The sequence below is a fragment of the Chiloscyllium plagiosum genome, chromosome 21, assembly GCF_004010195.1.
Source record: "Chiloscyllium plagiosum isolate BGI_BamShark_2017 chromosome 21, ASM401019v2, whole genome shotgun sequence".
Lineage (NCBI taxonomy): Eukaryota > Metazoa > Chordata > Chondrichthyes > Orectolobiformes > Hemiscylliidae > Chiloscyllium > Chiloscyllium plagiosum.
The window spans coordinates 8,316,743-8,338,458 of NC_057730.1; the positions used below are offsets into that span (position 1 = coordinate 8,316,743).

General features: G+C 40.1%; 2 protein-coding genes across 3 annotated transcripts in view; one reads left to right on the forward strand and one right to left on the reverse strand.

Moving 5' to 3' along the window:
• The window catches only part of tekt4 (tektin 4), a 29,576-nt gene extending 21,987 nt beyond the window's left edge, over positions 1–7,589 (forward strand). For both annotated transcript variants that reach the window (XM_043711178.1, XM_043711177.1), the window contains exons 4-6: positions 3,365–3,587; positions 6,966–7,120; positions 7,373–7,589. In XM_043711178.1, coding sequence (XP_043567113.1) covers positions 3,365–3,587; positions 6,966–7,120; positions 7,373–7,589 — 595 coding nt within the window. The remainder of the gene's footprint in view (positions 1–3,364; positions 3,588–6,965; positions 7,121–7,372) is intronic.
• A 2,734-nt stretch (positions 7,590–10,323) lies between these two features.
• Positions 10,324–21,716, reverse strand: part of LOC122560423 — a 62,813-nt gene continuing 51,420 nt past the window's right edge. Inside the window, 5 exon segments of the mRNA XM_043711056.1 lie at positions 10,324–10,559; positions 11,999–12,140; positions 13,609–13,796; positions 18,107–18,248; positions 20,433–20,606. Of these exon segments, the coding sequence (XP_043566991.1) occupies positions 10,324–10,559; positions 11,999–12,140; positions 13,609–13,796; positions 18,107–18,248; positions 20,433–20,606 (882 nt within the window).

Here is a 21,716-nt window from a genome sequence, read left to right on the forward strand (position 1 = left end):
ATCATGTCTCACAAACTTGATTGAGTTTTTTGAGGAAGTAACAAAGAGGATTGATGAGGGTAGAGCAGTAGATGTGATCTATATGGACTTCAGTAAGGCGTTTGACAAGGTTCCCCATGGGAGACTGATTAGCAAGGTTAGATCTCATGGAATACAGGGAGAACTAGCCATTTGGATACAGAACTGGCTCAAAGGTAGAAGACAGAGAGTAGTGGTGGAGGGTTGTTTTTCAAACTGGAGGTCTGTGACCAGTGGAGTGCCACAAGGATCGGTGCTGGGTCCACTGCTTTTCATCATTTATATAAATCATTTGGATGTGAGCGTAAGAGGTACAGTTAGTAAGTTTGCAGATGACATCAAAATTGGAGGTGTAGTGGTTACCTCAGATTACAACAAGATCTTGACCAGATGGGCCAATGGGCTGGGAAGTGGCAGATGGAGTTTAATTTAGATAAATGTGAGGTGCTGTGCTCTGGAAAAGAAAGTCAGAGCAGGACTTATACACTTAATGGTAAGGTTCCCGGGAATGTTGCAGGACAAAGTGACCTTGGAGTGCAGGTTCATAGCTCCTTGAAAGTGGAGTCGCAGGTAGATAGGATAGTGAAGAAGGCTAGTGGTATGCTTTCCTTTATTGGTCAGAATATTGAATACAGGAGTTGGGAGGTCATGTTGCGGCTGATATCGGAAAGATATTGTGAAACTTGAAAGGGTTCAGAAAAGATTTACAAGGATGTTGCCAGGGTTAGAGGATGTGTGCTCCAGGGAGAGGCTGAACAGGCTGGGGCTGTTTTCTCTGGACCGTCGGAGGCTGAGGGGTGACCTTATAGAGGTTTACAAAATTATGAGGGGCATAGATAGGATTAATAGACAAAGTCTTTTCCCTGGGGTTAGGGAGTCCAGAACTAGAGGGCATAGGTTTAGGGTGAGAGAGGAAAGATATAAAAGAGACCTGAGGGGCAACGTTTTCACGCAGAGGGTGGTAAGTTTATGGAATGAGCTGCCAGAGGGTGTGGTGGACGCTGGTACAATTGCAACATTTAAGAGGCATTTGGATGGGTATATGAATAGGAAGGGTTTGGAGGGATATGGGCCAGGTGCTGGCAGGTGGGACTATATTGGGTTAGGATATCTGGTCGGCATGGACGGGTTGGACCGAAGGGTCTGTTTCCATGCTGTACATCTCTATGACTGTATGACCGGCCTCATTATCTCTGGAGATCTTCCCCTCATTGCCTCCAACCTAGTAGACTCCTAACGTGGGACCGCCCATTTTTACCTTCTTCCTAAAATCCATAAACCAGACTGCCCCGGTAGGCCCATTGAATCAGCCTGTTCCTGCCCTGCTGAGCTCATTGCCTCCTACCTTGACTCTATATTCTCTCCGCTTGTCTAGATTCTGCCCACCTACACCCACGATTCCTCTGATGCCCTCCAACATAGTGATAATTTCCAGTTCCCTGGTTCTAACTGCCTCCTATTCACCATGGATGTCCAATCCCTCTATACATCTATTCCCCACCAGGATCCCATCCAGTTCTTGGATTCTTCCTTAGCTAGAGTCCTGAACACCCCCTGTCCACCACCACTCTCCTCCACCTGGCTGAACTTGTTCTCTCGCTGAACAATTTCTCCTTTAACTCAACTCACTTCTGCCAAGTCAAAGGAGTGGCAAAGGGCACCCGCATGGGTCCCAGTTATACTTGTCTCTTTTTCGGGCATGTGGAACAATCCTTGTACCCAGTCCTACTGGCCCCTCCCACAACTCTTCTTTTCAGTACGTCAACTACTGCTTTGGTGCTACTTTTTGTTCCTAACAGGACCTTGAAAATTTCATTCATTTTGCCTCCAATTTCCATCCCTCTTTAACTTTCACATCATCCATTTCCAACACTTCCTTTGCTTTCCCTGACGTCTCTGTCTCCATTTCAGGGATTGACTGTCCTCTGCCATCCATTGCAAAGCCACTGACTCCCATAGCTACCTTCCCTACAGCTCTTCACACCCCACATCTTGCAAGGACTCCCTCCCATTCCCCCAGTTCCTTTGCCTAACTCTCATTTGTTCGGCTGATGCCACCTTCCAAACCAGCACCGCTAACTTGGTTTGCTTCTTCCATAGCAGTGGTTTCCCACCCATGTGGTTGACAGGGCCCTCAACCACCTCCAACCTAACAATCGTATTTCTGTCCTTGCCCCTTTCCATCGCTCTCAACAATGTGATTCAGTACCCCTTGTCTTCACTTCTCATTCCATCAGCCTTCATGTTCAAAGGATCATTCTCCACCATTTTAGACAACTCTAGCACAATGCCACCACCAAATACATCTTCCCCTTACTCCCCGTGTCTGCATTTCACAGGGATTGGTCCCTCTTGGACACCCTAGTCCATTCCATGACCACCAACACCACTGTACTTCCTGCAATCTTGTGAATTGTACTCACTGCACCCAGTGTGGCTGTTTCTGCATTGGAGAAACCAAACACAATCTATGCACAGCACTTCCCGTAGCTGGTCATTTTAACACAGCATCCTGCTTGCATGCCCACTTGACTGACCTCAGTATGCTGCAATGCTGCAGGGAATCACAGTGCAAACTGAAGGAACAACATATCATCTTCAGACTCAGCACTTTACAGCCTTTTGGACTTCATATTGAGTTCAACACCTTCAAATTGTGAACCAACTCCCCTTCCTTATCTTTTAGCTTTACTTATTACATTCTCTGTCACCATATCCTTTGTTCCCTCCCCTCACCCCAGTGGGACTGTCTTCTCTTTTCATTCTTAGACACAACACTGTTCTGTCATTCTCATATTCCAATCGCTTAATCTATCAACATCTTTTCTCTGACAGCACTCCACACCACACCATTACCACAGCTCTCCCCCAACTATAGCATAAGTGCTGCCCCCTCCACATTTCACTTCAGCTCTAATGGAGAGTTGTCTAGACTCGTAAAGTTACCTGTCTGATGCTGTCTGATCTGCTGTGATCTCCAGTATTTGTTGTTTTCAGTTTGATCACTACTTAGCTGGACAAGGGTTAATAAGGCAAATTTTCACTGCTTTGCACATTTGCATGAATTTGTTAAACCAAATGTGCCTGACAGGAACTGAAAGTATCCATTTGTTCCGGTGACTTTCTGACTTTGTATCAGAGAACACTAACCACAGAAACAAGCCGCTAACATTCTAGTTTGTGTTATTAATGCATATTATTTGATATTTGTAGAATTGTACAGCACAGAATGAGACTATTTTACCCATTAAATCTGTGCTGAGTTTTCTAAAGAGCAAACAAGACAGTTCTGGACAGAAATAACCACTGAGTCTTGATGCTGCTTTATTTTATTTTGACCTCGCAGTTCTTCAACTCCGCAGACTTGGGCTGAGTTCACCCATTGTAACATTTATAAAGCTGAACAGGAGCGAATGGCCTCCATTAATCTTCGTGCTCTGGTTGACAATGTGTTACTTGAGACCTCGCAAGATCTGCGTTGTCAGTATGACCGTGTCAACGCTGCCTTTCACCAGCGTCTGGAAGAACTTAACGATGCAAAGGCTAAATTGGAGTATCATCTGAGAAGGGTACATTTCTGGTCAACTGTTTCTGGTTCATGTCTACTCGCAAACCACGCCAAACATCTCACCCTCAAACTGGAGTTAACTTAATTAGAACCGTTCATTACTGCTGTGGGAGGATATTCTTGCAAGCTAATTTTAACTGTTTTAACCTGAATTATCAAATAATTTAATTAAGAAGATTTGAATTAAAACAAAGTGTGATCTGTCAGCATCATGGGAAGCAAAAACCCACATGCACCCACTGAGGCTTCTACTGAGGCAATACTTAAGTTGACTCTCATAACATTAGAGCTAAATGTGGGTAATGTATTACTGAAAAAAATTAACAGACAGTTATTACAGCTCCTATATCATGTCCCTAAATGTGCACATTAGATCCTGGAATGAAACCTGGTTTGATAGATCATGTTTCATTTATTCAATGTGCTGATCATTCACTGAGGCAAAAGCATACAAATGGCTGCAGATTTTCTTTAATAATACAATGTTTATTATGGTGAAGGGAAAAAACAAAATGAAATTAAACAAGCTAAATAAAGAAAAATCAAAGGAACTGCAGATGCTAATAATCAGAAACAAAAACAGAAGTTGCTGGGAAAATTCAGCAGGTCTGGCATTGTCTGTGGAGATAAATTAGAGTAAATGTTTCAGGTTCAGTGACCCTTCCTCAGGGTTCACAGATGCTGCTGAGCTTTACCAACAATTTCTGTTTTTGTATCTAAATGAAAGATACAGTCTTAAAACATATGGCAAAGTGAAGTTTATACCTAATCCCCACGCCCATTACTTTGCAGAATTAAATACAGAGAGATTACCCATCCAATTTAAGACTTTTAAATTAAATCAGCTGAATCTTCCCAGTCATTTCCTGAATAGCTACAAAATTGAAAGCTTAGAGTGAATTAGTATTTCAATAAGCTTCCAATTTCTAATCAAACACTCCTGGTCTGGAACTTATTCAAACTAACATTCTATGAAGATAATCTATTCTCTGAACTTTCCAATATTCCTTTCTGGAAGAGATGTTATATTGTGCTCCTGACCCCAATCAAGCATCCTCCCAAACCTGCTGCAAACCTCCAATCTCTGTTTTTCCTAAACTAAAATTAATTTGTGACTATTCTAAACCAAAAACAAGTTAATGGCCCTCATTGCTTACTTTCTGATTGTAAAGCCAGTGCAATGTGAAACTTCAAAATGTGGAAGCTGGAGATCTGAAACAAAAACAGCAATTGTTGGTGAAACTCAACAGGTCTGGCAGAATCTGTGGAAAGAAGGCAAAGTTAACATTTTGAATCTAGTGACTCAATAAAGGCTCTTCATTGAGTTAACAGACTAAAAATGTTAACTCTGTTTTCTTCCCACATATGCTGCCAGACCTGCTGAGTTTTGTCAACACTTTCTGTTTTGTGCAATACAAAACATCTTCCATTTACACTCTGTAGGGTGTTCCCTGCTCTCTGACACCTATTGGTTTCGGTCATTGCTCTGGAAAGACTGATCTAGCTACTTTTTAAACCCTTCACAAAAGTAACCAACATCCATGTACCACTAGTTTGAAATCCCAACTCTAAAAGTGATACCATTCATCACAACATATACTACAGTCACAGACACTTCAAGCATCTGGGCAAACAGTAAGCCATTTTGTTATAAACAAAATGATTCTTCCAGCAGTGTGTTGTGCTTCATGTGGTCCCTGTTCATGGGCTATTGGTATAGGGATGATAGAATAATATCTCACATTGTTCTGCTGGAGGTTGATTTATTTGAAGTGAACAGTAGAGGCTCTTTACAGCCTTAGGAATGTTAGATACAATTACTGTTCCCCAGGTTCTGTAACTCTATGAGAAACATCTCGAAACATACAGACACATGAATTGGAAGCATGAATAGGTCATTCAGCCAATCAAGTCCACTCTGCCTTTCAATGAGATCATGGCTGATGTATTTGAATTCCTAATTCCCATCTATCCCTAGTAACTTTGATTCTCCTGCCTAACAATGTTCATCCACCTAAATATATTTAATGATCCTGCTTTACAGCCTTTGGAAGCAGAGACTTCCAAAGTCACAGAATCCACTGAGAGAAGGAAATTTTCATCATCGTTGTCCCAAGCATATTCCCTTAATTTTAAGTTAATTTAGAAAACCACCTGATTCAGTACTCACCTACAAAATTCAACGTTTTTTCCACATCCACCTTGTCAACACAACTCAAGATTCGATCAAGTCATTTTTCATTCAAAACGCCATTTAGTCTTCTAAACCCCAGTGGAGACAAGTCCATTTTTCCCAGCCTATCCACATTAAACAACCCATTTAATCAAAGTTAAAAATCACACAACACCAGGTTATAGTCCAACAGGTTTAATTGGAAGCACTAGCTTTCTGAGCACTGCTCCTTTATAAGCTACCTGATGAAGGAGCAGCACTCCAAACGCTAGTGCTTCCAAACAAACCAAATGGACTGTAACCTGGTGTTTGTGATTTTTAACTTTGTCCACCCCAGTCCAACACCGACCCCTCCAAATCATGACCACTTAATCAAGATATCAATCTAGTAAACCTCCTCTGAAGCTCTAAGTCTTACAGAAAAACTTACTTTTATCCTGCACAAGATTCACTTTTAAAGTCTAAAATTATACAGAACATCCTTTAGAATGCTATCTTTTTTTGAAAAAAAAATTCTGTAACATAAATATACATTTAAAAAAAAACACATGCTCAGCTTATTGTGTAGAAATTTCACAGGAATTTTAAGAATTTTAAAGCATTTGTTTTTGTCCTATTTTCTTTTAATGTATCTATTCAGTGGTATTTTCTGTGTTTCAATTCTGGTCTCTTGAACAATATTGAGGGCTATGCCTTCAGTTGCAATTAAGCTTTGGAATTCCCTCCCTAAATCTCTCTGCCTCTTTACTTCTCTCTCCTCTGCTATGATGCTCCTTAAAAGCTACCTTCTAACCAAAATTGTGCTTACCTGCCCTGATATTGTCCTATGAGGCTCAGTGTCAAATGTTGTTAGTTAATATTTCTGTGAAGCACTTTGGATTGTGAATTTAACTCTATAAGTGCAACTTAGAAGTGGTAAACTGTTATTGCAGCAATTCAATTAATACTAATGACTTTAGCAATGGCACACATTTTATTGTCAATTAAAACCTTTGTTTTATGTTCTTGCTGGTGACAATGTTCCATGTTGGGAGCCTTATCCCTCAAAATGAGATCCATTGTGGGCATCAGTGGAAATTTAGTAGACTTGTAGTTTTCTCCAAAAGGAAAATGACAATAACTGTGTGGATTAAGTTCAAGTAAAGTGAGTGAAGACTCTTTGAGACTGTAAGCGGACATCTTAATCTTATTTTTCTCTCTGAACAGACACTGGAGCAGATTGCAGACCAGGAGAAAAACATCGCCCATCTAAAACAGGCCATAAAGGACAAAGAGGCCCCATTAAAGGTCGTTCAAACTAGACTTTATGAGAGGACCTACAGGCCCAATGTGGAGCTCACCAGAGACCCTGCTCAATTTAAGTAAGCCAACAGAATGTTTGTGAGAAGGGAGATCTGTGTTCTGGTGGTACTAATTTTAATGGTTACTCTTGCTATTGTATCATGTAGTGGTTACATTGGTTACTCTTGCTTTTTTATCATGTATTAGTTACATTGGTTACTCGTGTTATTGTATCATGTAGTGGTTACATTGGTTACTCGTGCTTTTCTATCGTGTATTTTTATCCTGGTTCTCACTGACTGTGCCCAACTTTTGTCTCCTACCATTGACAGCTTGATATGTGAGGCTGGTGAAATTGAGGAATCCATCGCTCTCTTGCAAGAGAAACTCCGAGAAGCCCAGGCATCCCTGGAGAACTTGGAAAATACTCGAATGACACTCGAGAAGGAAATCGCAATAAAAGTAAACAGTATATTCATTGATAGTGAAAAGTGCCTGAAACACCGTGAAAGATACCCAACCGTGATTAGACTTTCAGGTTATCAATGAACAATATAAAATCACACACATCACTTGAGCAATAATATTTTGATTTTCCATGGAGTGAAAAGCTATAAGCTGCAGCAGGGTATTGTACATTTAGATAAAAGCAATCTCACTACATTTGAACAAATCAAATGAAATCATCACTCAGTTATCATGAACTTGACGGCCACATTAAACATGCTGACTATCAAAATGTATTATCAGCAACTGAATATTTTTGTTGATGTTGTCATGATCTTCTTTGCTTTTTGTTGAATCCAATTTAAATAAACAGAGTTTAGAGCTTGGAACAGGGGTCCATAGAAACCTATAAAATTCTAACCGGACTAGCCAGTGCAAATGCAGGAATCACATTCCCATTGACCAGGAAGTCCAGAACCGGGGCTGATTGACTCAGTATATGGAGAAGAAAATGTGTTGCTGGAAAAGCGCAGCAGGTCAGGCAGCATCCAAGGAACAGGAGAATCGACGTTTCGGGCATAAGCCCTTCTTCAGGACTCCTGAAGAAGGGCTTATGCCCGAAACGTCGATTCTACTGTTCCTTGGATGCTGCCTGACCTGCTGCGCTTTTCCAGCAACACATTTTCAGCTCTGATCTCTAGCACCTGCAGCCCTCACTTTCTCCTCAGTATATGGAGAAGGCCATTTAGCACTGAAATGTGGAGAAATTTATTCACTCAAAGAATGGTGGGCCTGTGGAATTCTCAGCCACAGAAAGCAGTCTTGTTTTCAAGAAGGAGTTAGATATGGTCCTTAGAGGTAATGGGTTCAAAGAGTTTGGGGAGAAAGTGGGAACAGGGTACTGAGTTGGATAATCAGCCACGATCATATTGAATGACCAAGCATGTTTAGAATAGCCCACTCCTACTCCTGTGTTCAATATTTCCACATTAAACCACAGGAAGAGAAAAGTTTATAATGCTTTAACATAATGCTTTATTTTAGTTGAAGGTTTAATTGCATCATTTTAAGTCACTAAACAAGACACATTTTTACACTTACAACAATTATTCAGTTTCCCCTTGGAGTCAAGTTCCAATGTAGTATTCAGGTAAAGCAGGAGTAAGGGTGATAATGTAACCCACTTTTTAAGGTCATGCATTCGATTTCAACACACATGTAATGTTTGAGCTGATTATCAAATTCCACAGTTGAAGTCAACATTGAGAAACTTATTTCAACACGAACTATACACAACACAGAAAAAACACCAGCTATACGAATATTCGAGTCAATCTCCTTTAATTATATGCGCAAGCAAAGCGTGACAGTGAAGTGGGGTTAGAAAGCTGTAGGTAATTGGACCAGGCTATGAAGCAGAATCAATTTGAAGGAAATAAATTCTGTCCTTATTTGGTGTGATACATGGAGCTTTTTTTTGAGGTAATTTGAGGAATAGCCGACAATAAAGAAGCTGAGAATTGGCTGGAGCATTTGGTTTCCTTGCAACAGAATAGCATTCTTAAGCTATTTACCAATATGATTCCCCACTTTGACACTTGAAAATTAAAGAAATGCTAGACACTTACAAAAGTAAAACAACCTAGTAACATTCAATATATAAATGATGCAGTTCATGTATTGCAGAATGAACATATAAACCTCAAAGTCTGTGATGAAAATCGTGGAACTTTTTCTTTGAGAAGGAATACATTTGGCTCTTTGGGTTTCATCTGGTATAGATTCAAATGATTAGGATTCTTGATTTTCGCAATTCTTGTTTTGATTTAATAAAGAATGTTGACTTCTATTTAAATGGTGCCTTATCCGAAATTACAGACCTTGAGTACCTTTCCCAATTGCGAGGTTTGTTTGAAGTTGAATGGTCAGTATTAATAGATCATCAAGCTGTAGAAGAAGCTACTACAGTATCACCTAACCCCCTTCTATGGAACACACTTTCAGGCAGGATTGTTAATCTGGAATTTTTAGTTTCTTTTGTATATGTTTTCCTTTCTAGCAGAAACCTTGAGACAATCCTAACTGCAGAATTGACTGCATGCAAATGAGGGAGACAAATTAGTAAATTCCATTTTTATGTCATGGAGAGTAAAGAGAGATAAGAGGTTGGAATCAAAAATGAACTTCATGTTACATCTTTACATTTCCTTTAATTAAACAATGCATTGCTAATATTCCTGTAAGGCTTTCAGTAACAATTGATGGAATGGGGTATGAGGGGAAAGCCAATCAGAGATTTTGGAGGGAAAAGAATAATTGCAAGAAAATATGAAGATATGGTAGATTAAAGTGATTTTATTGATGGTGCTCCCCATTCACTAACTCTCTGATCCCCAATTTGGCTGCCAAACTGAGGCACTGCAGTGCCATGTCTGGTGAGATAGTGTAATTACATTGAGATATATATTGAACAAAAAAAAGGCCCCAAAGGACTTCAGATGCTGGAAATCAGAAACAAAATCTTTAGAACAAGGGTCACTGAACTTGAAACGTTAACTCTACTTTCTCTGCACAGATGCTGCCAGATGTGATGAGATTTTCCAGCAATATCTGATTATTTTTGGGGTGTACCTTTCCCATGAGCACTGTTTAAAATATTGTCAAATTTTCTACCTCCAAAAGACTTGCCCAGTCAGGGAGATTTTCTTTTTTCCCCAGTGTCTTCTATTTCTACATTTAATAAAGCAAAGTGTTCAAAGAATATGAAAACATTTTTTAATACTGTCCCCAATGATATTCCTCCAGCATTTGCAGGTACGTTAAAGGGGATTAATTTTCAATTTGTGGAGAGTCTATGGTTTTCTTGAAGGCTTGACAATACTGTGAGTTGTGTCTGTTAACGGACTATGGCGCACACTTGGTGAGGCTTTGGGCATAAAGTAAAACCAACGCAGGGTGTGAGATCTATGGGGGTGGCAGGCAGGGCATGGAAGGTGAATCTCTGCATCAAAGTTGTAAAGAAGAGAAAAAGCTCCATTTTTGCAAGGCTTTCCCCTAAGCAAATCCGTCGACCTTTGAAACACAGAAGAAAATACATTTAGAAAATGTCCCAACGCCACAGTGAATAAAGACACAATCTTTTTTAAAATAGCATTTTAACTTATTTGGCAAACAATACAATCAGCTAAGACAGGGATTACATGTAGAGATTATTCAGGATCTATCAATTTATGCCTTTAAAAGTTTGATGAAGTCTTGAAAACAGTTGTTTTGCCTCATGAAGCAGAAGGTTGTGGGTTCAAGCTGTGCTTTAGAGATTATCCCCCTAATCATAGAATCATAGAATCCCTACAGTATGGAAACAGGCCATCTAGCCCAACAAGTCCTCACCAACCCTCCAAAGAGTAACCCACCCAGACCCATTCCCCTACCCTATTATTCTACATTTGGCTTACACTTTGAAAGGTGCTACTTTCTTTGATGAGATGATAAAGTAATGCGTCTGCTGTCTTCTGATTGATATTTATTCTTCATACAAAAGCACAGATTATCTGTTCATGATCACATTGAAGTCTGTGGGATCTTGCTGAATACAAATTAGTGACCATGTTTCCTACATAATAGTGACTCCACCTCAGAAATACTTCACCAGCTGGAAGATGCTTTGAAATACCTTGAGGTCCTGAGACATTAGTATAAGCAAAGGTATTCCTTTTATTTTGTTAGATTTTCAGTCTCAAATTTTAAGTAAAGCTATTTCAAAATGACCCCGTATTCGCAGAATCATTTTCCGCAGTTTCAGTTACCCGTGTTTTCTCGCAGCCTGAACGTATTATAGGGAACCTTCCGAAACCAGGGACCAAGAGGCTGCCAGGAAGATAGATTTCCCATTTAAATGAATAGGTTTGCTCCTATCCGCAGTTTTGGGCTTCCGCTGGAGGTCATGGAATGTATCCCCCGCGGGTACGGGGAGTGAGAGCAACTACTGTATAACTTTTACTTGAGTGTTAAGTAGGGGATGTAGGACGAAGAGATGAGAAATGCAATGAGGGCATGCAATTTGCCTGTGTGAGAGGCTGGGAAATAATATGGATGAGTATAATGATATATCTGTCTATCGAAAAGTGCATCTGCGTTCCTTTGTTGTGAGATGTGATTCTCCAATCTAACTCGACTCTAGCTCACCACCTAATTGTTAGAACCATATGTTTAATTCAGAGAAATTCAGAAAGCCCATTGAAAGATTATGTTGACTCATTTAAGCAGTCACATGGATACGTTTTTAAAATTATGTACACATTTAAACTTTTTTGAGAGATTGCTGATGAAACCTGAATCCCATAAGGTTGTATTTCTGATTTAATTACTTTAAGTTAAGAAAACAAATCTAGGAAAATAATTGATGCTGGGTAGTCCAGAAACAAATGGAAAGAAAACAGTGTATCCAGATCTAGAGGAAGAATTATTATATGTACAAGGGGTTTATTAAAAATAGTCCAATAACTTGATACCTGCAGAGAAAGGCATAAAGGCTTCTCTCTTCACAAACCTTCCCTCAGCATCCAGAAAATGAGATGGGTTGAACTCATTCGGTTTTTCCCATTGGGTTTTATCATACAGCACAGAGGACAGCAATGGAATCACCTGCATTCCCTTTAAAACAAATTATTCCCAAATGTGAACATCTCATCCACAACCCTTAGGCTTATTCCTGTTAGAAACAATTCCAAGAGGGAGAAAAATAGTAAAAAAAAATCAGTAATAGTGGGAAGCAAATGAACTGGTCATACCGGAGTTAAGTTTACAAGATAGCACTCCTATAATGTGGAAACAGGCCCTTCGGCCCAACAAGTTCAAACCAACCCTCCAAATAGTATCCCACCCAAACCTATTCCCCTACATTTACCCCTTACTAATGCACCTAGCCTATACATCCCTGAACATTATGGTCAATTTAACACGGCCAATTCACCCAAGCTGCACATCTTTGGATAGTGGGAGGAAACCCACACAGACAATGTGCAAACTCCACGCATACTCGCTCGAGTCTGGAATTGAGCCAGACTGGAATTGGCACTGTGAGGCAGTATTGCTAACCACTGAGTCAACATGCCACCTTGGCACATTGAATCAGACTAGTATGTTTCTTAATCCTTGTTACTGTATTGCTTCCTTCTGGGAATTGGTGCCATAAGACTTGTAGAAAACTATTGACTGTTGCACAAAGATTGCAGAAATGACACTTAATTGATGAAGGTGTTCTTCCCCATGGTCTGGTCTGGCAGAAAGATATTTACACACCTAATAGAACCCAATTGATAGAAATGTCTTTTGATTCACAATCTACCTAAAGAGAAAAAAGGGCATTTCATCTATCTTACTTCATTCATCAAAGTAGATCCAAGATTGTTGAATTCTCCTACTCATTAAATTATTCTAGGCATTTTGCATCTCTTGTCTCGGAGTCTCAACCACATTTGAGCGAAGAATAACTGACTAGTTTGAGTCCGAAATTAAATATTTGCCATTAAATATTAAACTTCAAAACTGTGTCTCCTTATCCTACCCAATCAGTATTGCTTAATATTTATCATTTCCAGTCTTTTAACTGTTTTTCTATCTTTGTATAAACACCTTTCAAACATCTGCTTTCAATGCTTAACTGTTCAACTTTTTTCAGCCTTTCCCCATAACATTGACATATTAAACCAGAATTTAGTGTCCCAGATCTACTCTGCACTTTGTTTCTCAGCAAACAGACATAGTGGTCAAGGTCTAATCAAAACTGTTTATCGTGACCCCCTTCAATTATTGGGTTTGGTTAAATATTTCACTGAACTTCTTCATTGCAATTGTACTTTGAGTCAAAAATGTTTAATGCTGAGCCTATTAAAGACTCTACTTTTGTAACTCTATTGTTACCTCAGCACTACAGAGACAACTCAAAGTGGCTTAAGAAAACATCCTAAATAAGCAAAATATGTGCCAAATGTTAAACTCTAGACACACAAAAGTGTCTCTGATTCATTTCTTACATGGATTATGCACCTTTTAACACTATGATATTTTAACTAATGATTCTTATCTTTAATGTCTTTAATATATTATTTAAAGATTTTACCTTTGGAATAAAAAATCCTCTGAAATGTATATCTGTGGTTGTTGCATGTGGCATATTCATTGGAATTATGTTAGCAAACCTTTGAACCTCATGCAAGACTGCATTAGTATATGGCATTCTCTTCCGATCTTCCATTGTGGGCACTCTCTCTGATCCAATAACTCTTTCAATTTCTCCCTGAACACTTCCTTAATAGAGAAACAGTTGAATTTCAGTTATATTCCCAATCATGAAAGACTAGATCACTTTCAAAGCATTTGTATCCTGGCTAATCTGTTAAGAGGTGCCTGGTCAAAAATATAAATTTAAAGCTTTCTAATTCATAACTATTTCAGCAAGAGATATTAGAATAACAAGATGTTGTGAATTTATCCTTGAATGTTGCTTTTGTTTTGTTAATCTTCCATGTTTTTTCATGATTGGACATATGTTATAGCAGATGTTTAAAAATCTTCATGATGATCGCTATTGAATTTAACATGGGCTTCACACGATGATAGTTGCACAGTTATGAAGTGCTGTTGTTTGAATTTGGGCATTACCCAAAGAATGCTGAGGGATTGGTCAGCAGGTATTTTAGATGTGATTCTAAGTATAATTTATCAAATAATTTTCCTAAATTGAATAGTAAAGTTTTTGAAATGATGCATGGCAAAGATCCTTCAGAAAAGGAAGGCTATTAGATATTAATTTTAATTCAGGACCATGTCCATTACAAAACAGAAGGTTGGACAAAGTACAAACATCCATGTAAAGTTATAAGTAATAATGGGAAAAAAAACCCAGTAAATTTACAATGTGGTAATTAAACTGTTAGAGTGCATTCATCAAGGTTAGTTGACACTGATTAACCAGTTATCTGAAATCTGAAAAAGTGATGAGGCACAATGCACTTTATATCCATGTATGCTGGAAACTTACAAGAAATGATAATCACAGGGTTGATTGGACTATGGTGATACTGAAGAATTTTCCAGGTTAATCATGATTTTTTTAAAACTGTTCTTGTATACATGCCAGGATTGGAGGGTTTATTAAGTGTTTTGCTGAGATGTTTTTATTAAGAAATGGATTATAGCTGTACATTTTGTTTATTTATAAATAAAGAGTTTTTAAAAAAGAAAAAAAAAGAAAGAGGTGGGCGGCACGGTGGCACAGTGGTTAGCACTGCTGCCTCACAACGCTAGAGACCCGGGTTCAGTTCCTGCCTCAGGCGACTGACTGTGTGGAGTTTGCACATTCTCCCCGTGTCTGCGTGGGTTTCCTCCGGGTGCTCCTCCCACAGTCCAAAAATGTGCAGGTCAGGTGAATTGGCCATGCTAAGTTGCCCGTAGTATTAGGTGTAGGGGTAAATGTAGGTGTGTTGCTCTTCGGAGGGTTGGTGTGGACTTGTTGGGCCGAAGGGCTAATCTAAAAAAAATGGTATGACTATTTGCACCGAAGGCAATTACCAAAAGTTTGCACTAGAGTCACATATATGTCAGAAGGGACTGGTAAATGGAGAATGCCACCATTATAGGGGGAGAGAAGAAAGCCCACCAGCAAATGCAAACATTGGTTAAATGTGCAAGGTGAGGGATGGGAGGTAAAATCCACAGATTGACAAAATGAAATAAAGATTTGGAAGATGGAAAAATGCAATGTGAGGTCTACTAATCTTGTATCTGGAAGTGAGTGTAACCATAGGAAGAGAACATGGATGAGCAAAAGGAGCTCTGATCACAGGAAAGGAGATCTTTTAAGATAGGAGGGCAAGTAGTGGTAATTGGATAATGAGAATAAGAACCATAAAACAGGCCAGTGACACCATGGCATGTTGAAATCCTTAAGATTAAGATGTTTTGGTGACAAATTAGGTAAGTTGAATAAGAGTGGCAAACAAAAAGAGTTGAAATGCTGAAAAGAATTTGGTTATATGCTCACATTCCAAACAGGAGAGAGCTAGCCTTATCACACAGATGAATATACACAGAAAAGATGCTCCCTGATGGTATGTATAAGCCAGACCAGTGATTCAGGATTTCGAAGAGTGACTTGACAATTAAGGTATTAGATTCAATTCCCACACAGCATGAAAAATGAGCCTGAAGATTTTTAGGTTTTTTAACAACATACTCCTGGGAATGTAAATCAATTTATATAAATGCTGTGATTTTGCAAGAGGAAGAATTCTCAAATTTCAAATTCCTGAAGCTGCTGCTGATGATCATGAAGGGAAATTAAACACACGTATGTTTATAGGTTGAATGGTGTACCAACAATGTGATACTTTTCAACTAGATCTATCCTGTTAAAAGTGAATTGCATTCTTTAAAAGTGATTTCGGTGATTTTTTTTGCCATCACAAAGACAAACTAGCAGGCATCTTTATGATGCACATTGACGATACTTTGTATGGAGGTTCTGCAGAATTGAAACATTAACTTATAGATAAAGTAAAATAAAAATAAGTTTCAGATTAGTCCTTCAGCTTCAGAGGAATTTAAATATATAAGATTAGATATCAAGTGCAGCAAGTTGGGGTGACTTTGGATTAACAATCTTACTGCAACATGTTAGTTGCATCCCAATAAATAATGTCAGGTCCTCACAAAAAACATCCTGTATATAAGGTTAGCTCAGTTGGTTGGACAACTGAATTACAATGTAGAGTGACACTAACAGTATGCATTCAATTTCTGCACTGACTGAGTCACCATGAAGGTTATGTCTTCTCAACATTTCCCCCTGCCTAAGGCATGGTGATTCTCAGGTTAAGACTTCACCAGGTGTCTCTTTTTCTCTCTCTCATGAGACAGCAGCCTCATGGTTCTCTGGAACAATGGTGACTTTATCTTCAAAGTAGTGAACTGCACTTTAATTTGAAGTGCTAAATTTGTATGCTAAAAATAATTTTAAATCTTTTTAAAACAAGGTAGAGCCAATTGACTCTCCTCACTTCATCATAACAATCGTTAAAATCACCTTAGCTCTGAAACATTGCACCAGCAGAACGAATAGAGAGTGGGTTTATTTGTAAAATACTCTGAAGTAAATCTTGCCAAATGCAATCTGAGGAGACAAATTGCCCATAGAATGCTATGCGAATATTCATCATTTTGGGGCAATATTCAATCTTCTGAGGGTGTCACAAATAATAGGTTCAGAACAGGACTTATACACTTAATGGTAAGATCCTGGGGCATGTTGCTGAACAAAGAGACCCTTAGAGTGCATGTTCATAGTTCCTTGAACATGGAGTCACAGGTAGATAGGATAATGAAGAAGGTGTTTGGTATGCTTTCCGTTATTGGACAGAGCGTTGAGTATAGGAGTTGGGAGGTCATGTTGCGGCTGTACAGGGCATTGGTTAGGCCACTTTTGGCTACCAGAAAGATGTTGCGAAACTTGAACGGGTTCAGAAAAGATTTGCAAGGATTTTGCCAGGGTTGAGCTACAGGCAGAGGCTGAATAGGCTGAGGCTGTATTCCCTGGAGAGGCTGAGGGGTGACCTCACGGAGGTTTATAAAATCATGAGGGATATTGATAAGGTAAATAGACAAGGTCTTTTCCCTGGGGAGGGGGAGTCCAGAACTAGAGGGCATAGGTTTAGGGTGAGAGGGGAAGGATATAATAGAGACCTAAGGGGCAACTTTTTCACGCAGAGGGTGGTACGTGTATGGAATGAGCTGCCAGAGGAAGTGGTAGAAGCTGGTACAATTGCAATATTTAAGAGGCATTTGGATGGGTGTATAAATAGGAATGGTTTGGAGGGATATTGGCCGGGTGCTGGCAAGTGGGACTAGATTGGGTTGGGATATCTGGTCGGCATGGTCAGGTTAGACCGAAGGGTCTGTTTCCATGCTGTGCATCTCTATGACTCTATGACTCTATAAGTGGCAACCTTTTCATGCAGTGGGTGGTGTGTGTATGGAATGAGCTGTCAGAGGAAGTGGTGGAAGCTGGTACAACTATAGCATTTAAAAGGCATCTGGATGGGTATATGAATAGGAAGATTTGAGAGGGGTATGGGCCAGGTGCTGGCAAATGCGACTAGAATAGGTTAGAATATCTGGTCAGCATGGACGAGTTGGACCGAAGGGTCTCTTTCCATGCTGTACATCTCTATGACTCTATAATTGACATTGATAGTCCAATTGTGGTCTTTAAGTTTGCAATTAATGTTCAATTAAGAGCCTTTTTCTGCCACTGCTGATGTTAACCCAGTAGAGGCGTAGTCAGCACAGGACAAGACCTGCAAAACAGTAAGTTTCTGATTAAGGGATCCGGAATCCGGAAAGGAAGGACCAATCCCTGCCTTTTCTGCCACATTTCCAACAAGGTGGAAGGCCATCTATGCACTTTTCAACCTGGAAAATAATGAGGATGAAGGTAGAAAGGTGGCAGGGTCCCCACCAGCCACTATAGACCAGGAAATACTTTCCCAACATAGTAACATTGACAATATTACATTTCACTCAGGCAAATATTTTTAACGAACAATGAAAATAGACAATACCTTGGATCTCTGGATACTTTATCATCAGGAGAATGGCCCAGCGCAGTGTGGAAGAGGATGTATCTGTCCCAGCCGCAAACAAATTTGTCACTGACATCACCAAGTTATTGTCATGGAAATAGGAATTCGAGTTCTTTGATTCCTTGGTGATAAAAATGAAGCAAGCTGAAATTAGTTCCTTTTGGAATCATTGAAGTCAGCCTTGTGTAAAGGAAAATATGAATGAGGAAAGGTCATTAGGTAATCTAAATTAGTCAGCAAGTAATGAGGTTGGTATAAGTATCCATTTGTAATCTTTGATTCTCCCAAATCAAAGTGGGCGGCACGGTGGCATAGTGGGCGGCACGGTGGCATAGTGGTTAGCACTGCTGCCTCACAGCGCCTGAGACCCGGGTTCAATTCCCGCCTCAGGCGACTGACTGTGTGGAGTTTGCACGTTCTCCCCGTGTCTGCGTGGGTTTCCTCCGGGTGCTCCGGTTTCCTCCCACAGTCCAAAGATGTGCAGGGTCAGGTGAATTGGCCATGCTAAATTGCCCGTAGTGTTAGGTAAGGGGTGAATGTAGGGGTATGGGTGGGTTTCGCTTCGGCGGGTCGGTGTGGACTTGTTGGGCCGAAGGGCATGTTTCCACACTGTAATGTAATCTAATCTAATCTAATCTAATCTAATCTAATGTAATCTAATCTAATCAAATCATTTCTGGTCAACATATGCACAAATATTTGCCTTGTTCAATTAATATTAATCAAGTAAAAATGCTATGATGCACGCAATTGCAGAAATGGCCCAAAATCTCCTGGTGGTTTAATTTTACATTAGGACCAATTTGGAAGGTGAATTTACTCCTATCACTGGAAATGCATGATGTTGATAAGTGCTGTAAATGTACTTTTGTCTCAAGTATTTGGTTAGTTATCAGAATTGTAATTTCAGTTTTTGGAATGGAGAAGTGGGAGACATTCTATCTCAGGTATCTTTAGAGCATTAATGGGCTATATGTCAATGAATCTTGGGACAGAATGTTCAGCTTGGGCCTGGACACAATGAAAGGCATACTCTTTCCCCCTGCTGTGAATCTCGTCTGATGTTCAGTTTCATTAGAAGAAAAGAAAGTCGTGCCAATTACATGATACCTTTCTTAAATGCTGTATGTGCCAAGGTGCATTGCAACATTTTGAAGTATAGTCACGATTGTAAGTGTAATAGAAAATTTGTGCACAGCAGGATCCCATAAACAGTAATGTGACCATAGAGTTCGAGACAAGGTGAAAGTGAGGACTGCAGATGCTGGAGATTAGAGTCGAGAGTGTGGTGCTGGAAAAGCACAGCCGGTCAGGCAGCATCCGAGGAGCAGGAGAATGTGATAGGTCGGAGGGTAGTGTGGAGCGAATAGGTGGGAAGGAAGATGGACAGGTAGGACAGGTTATGAGGGTGGTGCTGAGTTGGAAGGTTGGATCTGGGATAAGGTGGGGGAGAGGAAATGAGGAAGCTGGTGAAATCCACATTGGTGCCATGGGGTTGGAGGGTCCCGAGGCAGAAGATGAGGCATTCTTCCTCCAGGCGTTGGGTGGTTAGGGAGTGGCGATGGAGGAGGCCCAGGACCTGCATGTCCTTGGTAGAGTGGGAGGGGGAGTTGAAATGTTTGGCCATGGGGTGGTGGGGTTGGTTGGTGCGGGTGTCCCGGAGATGTTCTCTGATGCACTCTGTAAGTAGGAGTCAGCCCAATTTGCCCAAGCCACCCAGTTTTCACAATTAAACTTGTCCCATTTCCTTTCCTTACATTTGGTCATATCCCTCCATACCTAACCGTCCACGTACCTGTATGAATGTTTCTTAGATTAGATTAGATTCTGTACAGTATGGAAACATACTGTTTCAGTATGGTCCAGATTGCCAGCTTTTAGGTATTTCTTGAAGGTTAAACTTAGACCAGGGTAACAGTCAGAACTTAAAGGTTCTTCCTTTAAATAGAGCTATGGGATTCTTTGCGTGGACTGGAGAGGGCAGACAGCTTATTGGTTTTGCATTTTGTTTTGCTTCAATGGAGCTGAATATTCAACATGCTGTATTCCCAAGGAAAGATACAACATCACCTACCCATCTCCTCCTTAAAAAACATCTCCTCCTTATTTTCATGCAGGTAATCTGTCTAGTCAGCACAATCAATATCTTTGTGCTAAATCTGGACTATCCAGTAGCTGCTGGGCAGTTCCTCATATTTAGTTTAATGGCGTTCCTTAGTTACAGTAATGTGATACATGTTATTTGGTTGCTCATACTAAGAATAGATCTTTGAAAATAACACAACAAGCAAATTCATTAGAATACCTCTTTCCTCTTTACTAAGAAAGCATCAATTAGGCTCCCTATATCATTCTCATTCAATGTTTTCTCATGTTCCTTGTAGAAATTCAGGATGAGCTGAACCATCTGTGTTCTGTTTTCAAATATCTTCTTGTGAATTCCAGGCAGAAAGCCCAGGAAAGGGAAAGCATTGTACATCTGGGGAATATAGAGGATGATTATCATTTCATAAATTGTCCAACTGAGGTTTGCATGCAACAGAAACTGTACAGCTCAGGCAATTTTTGTTTAAAACGTGAGGTTTTCCCAATAATTGTTTCAACTTAACCCTTCATCTAAAGCAAATTAGAGTGGAAATCTGGCAGAGAATCAGAAATGCCAGAAACGCCTAGCATCTCATCAATGTCTAAATTGAAGAGTGTTGTGCCAAAGATAACAACAAGAGTAAGAGAAAGTAAAGGGTTTGTTGAGGATCAGTATTTCAATGATAGAGGTGAGAGAGTGCCTGAAGATGACAGCTGTAGAAGGATTGTGGCAAATGTCAAATCAAAGCTAAGCAATAGACTTTGTGTTGGTAAGTGACCTGTGTGATGGCTAAACTAATCAGTAAAATTATATTGACTTAGTATGACTTTTAATATAGCATTTGATTTTGGTGTTTTATTAATGTAATTGTGGTATCCTTGTGCAGCAGCAAACTGCTGAAGAAGGGCATATGCCCGAAACATCGATTCTCCTGTTCCCTGGATGCTGCCTGACCTGCTGCGCTTTTCCAGCAACACATTTTCAGCTCTGATCTCCAGCATCTGCAGACCTCACTTTCTCCTCACAGCATAGAAATAGGCCATGTGGCCCATTTTATCCATACCAACTCTTTTAAAGAGCAACTCTGCTGATCCCACTCCCTGGGCAGAAGTGGGTACTGCAGATGCTGGAGATTAGATACGAGATGAGACTGGTGCTGGAAAAGCAGAGTAGGTCAGACAGCATCCGAGGAGCAGGAAAATCCACATTTCGGGCAAAAGCCCTTCATCAGGAGTCAGGCTTTTATAGACAGTAGACATTAGACAATAGGTGCATGAGTAGGCCATTCTGCTCTTCAAGCCTGCACTGCCATTCAACATGATCATGGCTGATCATTCCTAATCAGCATCCTCCTCCTGCCTTATCTCCATAACCCTTGATTCCACTATCTTTGAGAGCTCTATCCAACTCTTTCTTAAATGAATCCAGAGATTGGGCCTCCACTGCCCTCTGGGGCAGAGCATTCCACACAGCCACCACTCTCTGGGTGAAGAAGTTTCTCCT